We start from the raw sequence: 9583 nt of genomic DNA on the forward strand, positions 1-9583 counted from the left end.
AATGCTAATTTATTAGAAATTTAGAGTACTGACTAATATTCTTTTTCAATTTAACCATAATTTTTTAAAATTTTGCAAATAAAAAAATACACTCAAAATTGAAAATAACTCAACTTACTATATATAAAAAAAATCAACTACCTTATAAAATTCAACATTAAACAGACCCAATTTTTAAAGTTTTTTTTTTCTTTTTTAATATAAAAAATACTGTTATATTTAATTATTTTTACGTAGGTAGTAACTAGAGTCCAGAGGACGTGGCTACAGAACAAAAGGTTCTGGTTTTTGCTGTTTTTAAAGTGACAGTAATACAATAAAATAGTGGTGAGTAAAATGGTAACAGATTGGTAAAGGTGACGGTGGAGATGCTTTTATTAGTTTTATACAAACTTTAGCTTTACGTGATTGAAGAAAAAGAAGCCTCTAATATAAAAAAAATGGAGCTTAAGCCTACAAAAGAATGAAGTAAGAGATTCTTTTGGGTCACAGAGAAGGAATTTTGGTTTCTTTCTCACTTTAGGAGGGAACACAAACACTATCTCTCTCTCCTTTTGCTTTTCTCTTTTTTTCCTTTCTTCCTTTTTTTTTTTTTTTTTCCTTCTTAACAATTACGTTCACCAAGTGGCTCTTATCTTGGGCTGTAAACTAACGCATTATGTTATAATGTAATCACATTAAAAACATAGCCTTTTGATTCTCCCAAGTTGTTCTAGCTTGTTGAGTGTTTTTCACTGCAACGCTTGGATTCTGATAAGTGCTGCTGCTGCTGCTGCTACTACTACTACTACACCTATTATACACAGCACACTCCTTGTAAGTGAGTATTTCTTGGTCTTGGTATTAAGCTAGTTTTGGAATGGTAGAGGTTTTCTTTGGGGTATGGGACATATGGGTTTTCGTGAAGATTTTCTGATTTCATGTTATCTTCTTTTGGAAGTGGGAGAATTTTTTGAAGTTTGATTTTTTATTTGGAGATTTGGGTTTTGAAGTGTGTAAGTAATAAAAAGGACTAATTTTGTTATTGGGTTTATGTCTTTTGAGGGAAAAGAAAGAAAAGTAAAGAAGAAGAGAAACAAAGATGGCAGGTGGACAAGCTGCACCACCACCAAAACAAGAAGAGCTACAGCCACATCCATCCAAAGATCAGCTACCAAATATTTCTTTCTGCATAACTAGTCCTCCACCATGGCGTGAGTTTCTCCAATTTCTTTTTGACCAGTTTATTCTTTTGTTGAGTCTTGTTGATTCTGTGCCCTGTTTACATTAGTTACTCATTGATTTGAGAGATTCCATGTAGTGTATATACACTATCAATGATGTATTCTTTTAGTTTCAGCAAACATGAATTTATTGTTTAATCGTGATGTTCACAGGGAACTTCTGTGCATTATTCTGTATTTGTTGGTGTTGTGAACTTTTAATGGAACTCTTTTGATAAATCTAACAAAGTTCTGAAATTTGTTGTTCTGTATATACATAACAAACTTCTATGCACTATTCTGTTTTTTTTTTTTTTTTTGACAAGCATTCATTTCTATAAAAAAAAAATGTAATTATTTTGAATTGAGGGGTTGGTTTTTTAAATGTAGCCGAGGCAATTCTACTTGGTTTCCAACATTACCTGGTGATGCTTGGCACAACTGTTTTGATCCCGGCATCTCTTGTTCCACAGATGGGAGGAGGCAATGTAAGTCTTGACAAGGACATTCATAATTGGACAACAATTTTGATGTTTCTTGTTTTGTTATATGGATGTTTTCGATTTATATGAGCTGTGCTCCATAGTTAAGAATGCAATTTTTTTGTTTTTAGGCGGAGAAAGCAAAAATGATTCAGACAATATTATTTGTGGCTGGTTTGAACACATTGTTTCAAACCTTTTTTGGGACTCGCCTACCTGCTGTGATCGGAGCTTCTTACACCTTTGTGCCAGCAACCATTTCAATCATTTTGGCTGGTCGATACAGTGATGTTTTAAATCCACAGGAGGTTTGTCCATTGGAATCCCAACGAATTTGGTTACTGCTCCACTATGGTTTTTATATCATGACCCTGGTTTAGCTGATTTGTAATGTATAAACAGAAATTTGAAAGGATAATGCGTGGAACCCAAGGTGCTCTTATTGTAGCATCGACTCTCCAGATCGTAATTGGCTTTAGTGGACTTTGGCGTAATGTTGCAAGGTTGGTTAGTACTTTATAATATGATTGCAATCTACTAGATTTTGCAGTTGCAGTGGTCCTTCATTGGCCTGTCTGCACAAGCTGCTGTTATATACTAAAGTCCATAGTTGTTGCCTCTAGCACTTGTTTTAGATTAGTCTTATTCCTTCAAAATAACCTTTGTGTGGTGCAAGTGTCAACTCCTATTTCTTTTTTACTGGTAAGTTAAGGATCCAGTGGATTTTGAACCCACAGCCTTATCCTCCATCTTTTCTCGGGAGGAGAAAGTGCCATGTGAGCTAGTATGAACTGCTAGTTGTGATAAATATTCCGTGATTCTAATTTCTCAATGACATTTTCAATTAAACACAACTTAAATTGACCCAAAAACATTCAAAATTTGGTGAATTTGGTTGTTAATTTTGTTTTTCATGCTGCAAGTTCCTCTGAAATTATGTTGGTCTGTGTTAATGTTTCTCTACATTTATCCAGGTTCCTAAGTCCAATTGCTGCTGTTCCCCTAGTTGCTTTGTCAGGTTTCGGGCTATATGAGTTTGGTTTTCCTGTGGTATGTAACTATTTATTTCCAACAAAAATGTCATTACCACTTCTTTCTTCCACTCCCCCTTGCCTTCTGCCTCCTTAATATCTTGTTGAAATTGTATCTGATTCATATGCTATTGACTTTGAGTGTCTAGCTTGCAAAATGCGTGGAGATTGGGCTGCCACAACTCATCATTCTGATACTATTTTCACAGGTAATCTTCACTCATCATTTGCAGTTATTTCTCTTTTCTAAGCGTAGGCAACCATTCTAAACATAATATCAATGATTGGCAGTATTTACCTCATTTGATACGTGGGGAGAGGCATGTCTTTGATCGCTTTGCTGTTATATTCTCGGTGGCGATTGTTTGGATTTATGCTCATCTGCTCACTGTGGGTGGGGCTTACAAGAATACAGGGCCTAAAACTCAAATAAGTTGTAGAACTGATCGTGCTGGAATTATTGGCGCTGCTCCATGGTAAGGCTCTTGTAGTTGTTTTTCACATGTGAAATATAGGATCTTAGTTATGATGTTATGTTTTTCCTGGATTTCAACTCAGACATTGCTTAGAGTTGTTACACATGAACAAATTAGATATTTCTTTTTACAACACTGGCATCTGACTCTTGCAATGAGATGCATCAATTGAAATATTTCCTGTGCATCTGAGATGACAAGGCACAATGAGGTGTCATTTTGGTGATTTCTGTGCCTTATTGTTGTCAAACACTGTTTTGTGCAGGATAAGAGTTCCATATCCTTTTCAATGGGGAGCTCCCACATTTGATGCAGGAGAAGCTTTTGCTATGATGACTGTTTCATTTGTTGCTCTTGTAGAGGTTTGTTTACTTCTGTGCTTGTCCAATATATTTCCATGAGTCCATTGTTACTTGTAATATACTGCCCAGTAGCACACTGCTGTTTTATTGTTTATTGAAGGTGGAGTGCCGTCTTAATAGTTATTAAGTCTAATTAATTAGATTGTCAAAAAAAAAAAGTCTAATTAATTAAGCTTTTCCCCTATATTACAGGCATAGAATGACTATAATTTTGCTATGCTTATTGATGTTCTCAACAATATAATAATGAGATTAATTTAATGCTTGATTACAAGAAATTTCTTATAAATTATTCAATTCTGGTGTGCTTAATGGTTTGTTTCATTAGGAAGGGAAACTTACTATATTGATATGCTATACTGTATAAACTTTGCTAATTTCTGCATGATTTTATGTTTGAACAGTCCACAGGTGCTTTCATTGCTGTGTCAAGGTATGCAAGTGCAACTCCACTGCCACCTTCTATTCTTAGCCGTGGTGTTGGTTGGCAGGTAACATGTTATGATTGCCTTGAATTTTCACCCTCATTTTACTAGTTTACTCTTATATAGTTTACAGGATGCACAAATCAACGTGCACCAATTTAATATCCAAGAGCTTTTGTTTGCCCTGCTTATTTACTAAAATTATATTGTTAGCCTATGAGATCTGACTATATAATTGTGACAATATTTTTTCTGGTTGACTTCATATCTAAAGCATTTTTTTTTCTTTTGTCATTTTTAACACTTACATTATTATTTTTGTAACATCAGGGAGTGGGCATTCTGTTCTCTGGGATATTTGGAACTGGAATTGGGTCATCAGTTTCTGTGTAAGAATCTTGTTCAAATCACCAAATCCTTAGAAATATTCTGATCTATCAATTTTTGACAAACTATTATACTGTTCTTTGTTATTTTTAGTGAGAATGCAGGTTTATTAGCATTGACACGTGTTGGTAGCCGAAGGGTTGTCCAAATATCAGCTGGTTTCATGATCTTCTTTTCCATCCTTGGTGAGTAATTCATGCGAGAAATTCACACTCAAATCTGTCTCCTTGTTGCATGTAACATAACATATACATTCTATACAGGAAAATTTGGAGCTGTCTTTGCTTCAATCCCAGCACCAATCATTGCAGCTTTATACTGCCTGTTCTTTGCCTATGTGGGTAGGTATTATTTACTTATGGAGCAGGTTTTAAATCATCATTAGAATTCAATTCAAGGATAATTTGTTTAATACTTTTTCATAATACACGAGCAGGTTCAGCAGGCATCAGTCTTCTTCAGTTTTGCAATTTAAACAGCTTCAGAACAAAGTTTGTATTAGGCTTCTCTATTTACATGGGCTTATCAATACCTCAATACTTCAATGAATATACAGTTGTTAAAGGCTATGGTCCTGTCCACACTGAAGCAAGATGGGTACACAACTTCTCTGTCCTGTATCTAGCTTAATATAACTTCTATCGTCTTTCAAGACCAATCAAAAGAATTTTCTTCCTTGGTTGTGTGGGTATTAATCAATGTCTCTATTGTTTTCACAGTTCAACGATATGATCAACGTGCCCTTCTCATCAGAAGCATTTGTTGCTGGCTTGTTGGCCTTTTTCCTTGACATCACACTGCACCGGAAAGACAATCAAACCAGGAAAGATAGAGGCATGCATTGGTGGGATAGGTTCCGGTCATTCAAAACAGACACAAGAAGTGAGGAATTCTATTCGCTGCCCTTCAATCTGAACAAGTTTTTCCCATCTGTTTGATCTTTGGGGCATGTAGTTTTGACTTGTAACCAAATCATGCTCCTCCAATATCACTTTGTGGGTATCACACTATGTAACATCGATCGTATTTTTCTCTTTTATCTTGAGTTGTTTAACTATATAAATCAACTTAGCAGTACTAATGAATACCTTCTTTTCACAGCCTCCCTTGAGTATTCCTCCCTCAGGCTCCACCTAAAATGGTATTGCACTGGCAAAAATGTTAAGTTGCTATCTTTCTTTCAGTACAATACTAGATTTATGGCTCTAGTGGTATTTCATGTGTCCTTTTATGGAGATGTGTAAGGTTTAAACTTTTGGCAAGAGCTTTGTTTGTAATGGGGATTTAACCAATGAGTAAGGTTTGGATCTCCCCATCTCTCATTTCATAATGAGATGCCTAATGCCCACTGAGGCATTGAGCTAAAACCCGCAGCCTATATCATTATAATCTAAACATAAATTACAATATTAGTTGTTAGACTTAGCCCACGTGATGCATGAGAAAGTTTTACACAAATGTATGAGGGAAATTTGTCTTTCTTAAGGGTGTGTTCGTTTGGGGTGAAAATAGGGAAGATGGAAAATGGAGAGAGAAAAATAAAGTGAAAAATGTCGTTTTTTATTGTTCGATTGGGGAAGGAAAATAGGAAGGAAAGAAAACTCGGGATAAAGTTTTCTCACTCGGGCTCACATTTTTTATCCTCCCAAATTGGGAGGAAAATCTGGAGAGAAAAGTGCTTTCAAAGCACTTCTACACAAATGCCCTCTCCCACCTACCCTCATTCATGACCTATGACCCTCTTTTTTTTTTTTTTTTTCCAATTTGACCTGATCACTTTCCTCTATTTTTTCTCTTTTTATATGTACACTATTATAATTTTTACATTATAATAATAAAAATAACAATATAAATTTATATATATGATGTGGTAAATTTTATATTATTTAATGAGTACAAATAAATCTATTTTTGACACATTATGTAACAAGGATATAATAGTTAATTTATATAAATTACAATTTCCATCCTTCCATTTTTCTCTCCAACCAAATAAAAGAGTTTTCTACCCTCTCATTTTTCCACCCCTCCAACCGAACACACAAGAGGAAAAACTAAATATTTTCTATCCTCCCACTTTTCTATACTTCCACAATTTTCCATCATTCCACTTTTTCACTCCTCTAACTGAACGGACCCTAAATAACATTTACATGCAAAACTCATCTTCTTATATATTAGCGGACAACTTATAAAATTATCCACATGTATTATTTAAATAAATTATAAATAAATTAAATAGATCATGTGTTTATTAAAAGTACACATGAATGATTTTACCCATCGTCACGTAATTGGTTTGAGGAATTTCCTCCAAACCAATACGTTGGGTTTTTTTTTTTTTTGAATTTTTTATTTTAACTCTCCCCAATTTTTTCAAAATTTTTTAATGCTCCAATTGGCAAAAACATTTTACCAAGTATTTTTTTTTTTTGGTAAATCTTTCTAGCTTACCAAGTTCATCATGTCGCTATTAATTCCAAGGTTGCATTCATGATTCAAATTTGCCTAATTAATCAACATCAAAATACCTTTAACATATTGTAACACATAAATCTCATTTGGTTAGCTCAATATAGAGTGACTGGTTTAAAAATGTAAGGTTTGGTAAAAAAAGTTTTGGTGGATAAAGGTTCATGTGTTAGTGTTACGCAGATGTTATAGATACTCGTATAAAGAGAAAATTGGTCTTAAGAATTCTTTTTTAAAAAATATGGTAAAATATTATTTTGGTCCTTAAATTTTACAAAAAATTTGTTTTTCATCCCTAAACTTTAAGAAGTTCATTTTTCACCTCTAAAATATTGAAAAGTTTATATTTCGTCCCTAAACTATTGAAAATATTTTATTTATGTTCTTAAACTTTATTAAAAGTTTGTTTTTCATCTCTAAACTGTTGAAAAAGTTCTTTTTTCACCCTTATTTGTCTCTATACTATTAAAAAAACTCTTTACAAAGTTTAGGAATGAAAAAAGAACTTTTTAAAGTCTAGGGACGAAAAATAAACTTTTAGTAAAATTTAAAGACCAAAATAGTATTTTACCCTAAAAAATATTTAAAAACTAAAAATTTGTTTGTAAAAACAAAACATTGATATTGGACCTAAGCTTATGCACTCTCAATTTCCCAAACAACCCTAGAGATTCATGCTTATCACTCTTTCATGGTTTAATGTCGATATCAATTACAAAAGTTCACTTATACTGACAACGCTTTAGGTGAATTGGTACTCAGTGCTTGGGGGTTCAAGGGGGGGGGGGGGGTACAAATTTGAGTTGTTGGTGCAACATATTTAATGAGAAATATTTCTTATGGTCTTTAAAAAACCATAAATTACTTATTAAACATGTGGTACCCCAAACTTGTGAATGATATTGTTTAGGATAGTGGATTTGGGCTCCCAATTTATTTATTGGTGGGTTTCTCACAGTCCTACAGGTTTTGCTTCAATCGCAGCCTAAATAGTCCAATTTCTATTATCCCTATGGTCTCCAGCCCAACACCCCCTTACCCTTTGACTTTGCTTCTCACTTTCTCTTAACCTTCTCCTTTTCATCCTCTGTTTCTTCTCCCTCTCCCCTTTTTCTTCTCACTCTTTCTCTCCCCAACCCAAAAAAAACCAACCCCTTCTTGTCTACCCTCACTCCCTTACATAGTCTCCCCTTAGTGGGATTCAAATCATTACTTTTTCACTAGTTCCCATGCAATCCTACTTTCGCTTAGAATCCCTAGAAAACAATCATGTCTTTAGAAGATTCTCTTGAAACTTGTTTCTGACACTAAATGGCTTTCGGTAGCGAACTCCCCGAAGTCACTAATGGTACTCAAGGCTCGACCTAAATTAAACCACTTCCTTGTTGATCTCCCACCGTCTTATCAATCGGTAGTGGGCCTAAATCAGCCCAAACACTGTGGAATTCCTCGACCAATACTCTCTAGACCTTGACATACTTATCGTTGGGCTAGGCCTATTCCTACAGGGTTTGGGCCAACTTCAATCTCCTAGGCTAGCCTTAGCTACTCAAGTCGATCTTGGGCCTAAGTTTAGTGGGGGGGGGGGTACTGATCACCCAAGCCCAAGCCCCCCACAAAACATTTTTTTATTTTAATATATAGATACCATCAATGGAATTTGAATGATTTATAAGTAGACTAAAAATATAGATAAAAACAATAATAAACACTGTAAGGCAAAATTTTGGGATTAAGATTTTGTTATTATTGTTATTGTAAGGCAATTGAACAAATAAAGTATAAAGACCCATTAAAGTACATTATTGAATTTGAAACATATCTATATAATATCTAAAAGATAAACATAGCATTTATTATTATTTCACTCTTATTGAGCCACATTAGCATAGCACTTATGTCCATTTTGATCAACTTTAATCCATTTCGGTCCACTTTAATCCATTTTGGTTCACTTAGTTCTATTTCGGTCCACTTGGTTCCATTTCGGTCCAATTTGGTTCATTCAATCCATTTTGGTCCAATTTAGTCCAATTCGGTCTATTTTGTTTTACTTCAATCTTAAAAAATTGTGTTCATTTTGATGTTAGTTTCTGTGTTGTTTTATCCTATTGGCTTCCATGGTGGCTGTTAATTTAATTTCCATTTTGAATTTACGTTTCATGACTAAAAAATCAATTATAAATTAATCCAAAATTTTAAGTATTTCAAGTTAATGTGTTTGTTAGTTTTATTTTATAGTGTTGTTTTAAGTTTATGATCATGATTGCAATCAAAAGATTAAAATATATGTTCATGACTATAATTGTTTTTTACCCGATGGAGAAAATGATGGGATGCTTATGATGAATATATGGCACGTATTGACACTAGCAGTTTTAAATCTTTAAAGGCATTACAAAACCTAACATTTCATTTAAATTGTGTTTTTTATAGTTCTATTTTTGGCTTATTTCCAACATTGTTTTTGAAAAATATGATTGTGTTAATATAATTAACAAAAAAGGATATTGATGATGCCGAAGAAATCACCAGTAAGTTGCGAGTACTCCTCCGATTGAAACAACACCTGCGAAGAGAAAGTAGGTGATCGACAGAGAGCACCGGTGTGGTGCCGGCCAAAGACCCTCCGACGATCAAGTTAGAGTCTCTTAAACAACCCTAGAGTGCCAGAGTTGAGATAATTGTGCGTACCTTTTGTCATGAGGGTTCCTGGGGTTTATATAGTGGTGTAGAGCCGAAATAA

The 9583-nt window shown here is 34.2% G+C and overlaps 1 protein-coding gene across 4 annotated transcripts; it reads left to right on the plus strand.

Moving 5' to 3' along the window:
* Positions 1 to 411: 411 nt before the first annotated feature.
* On the plus strand, positions 412 to 5468 carry LOC142629789 (nucleobase-ascorbate transporter 6-like). 4 transcript variants are annotated; one of them, XM_075803823.1, is made up of 15 exons: positions 412 to 816; positions 1052 to 1193; positions 1593 to 1690; positions 1816 to 1992; positions 2087 to 2187; positions 2659 to 2734; positions 2865 to 2924; positions 3007 to 3191; positions 3457 to 3553; positions 3958 to 4044; positions 4309 to 4367; positions 4459 to 4550; positions 4629 to 4706; positions 4802 to 4962; positions 5085 to 5468. In XM_075803823.1, the coding sequence occupies exons 2-15, from the start codon at positions 1082 to 1084 to the stop codon at positions 5301 to 5303; spliced, it is 1602 nt and encodes a 533-aa protein (XP_075659938.1). In that variant the 5' UTR covers positions 412 to 816; positions 1052 to 1081; the 3' UTR covers positions 5304 to 5468. The 4 variants fall into 4 exon arrangements, with proteins under 4 accessions (XP_075659938.1, XP_075659940.1, XP_075659939.1 ...); XM_075803825.1 differs by having other exon boundaries at positions 466 to 816; positions 1045 to 1193; XM_075803824.1 differs by having other exon boundaries at positions 728 to 820; positions 1045 to 1193.
* Positions 5469 to 9583: the final 4115 nt, after the last annotated feature.

Source organism: Castanea sativa, chromosome 3 (genome assembly GCF_040712315.1).
Source record: "Castanea sativa cultivar Marrone di Chiusa Pesio chromosome 3, ASM4071231v1".
In the NCBI taxonomy this organism is placed as follows: Eukaryota; Viridiplantae; Streptophyta; class Magnoliopsida; order Fagales; family Fagaceae; genus Castanea; species Castanea sativa.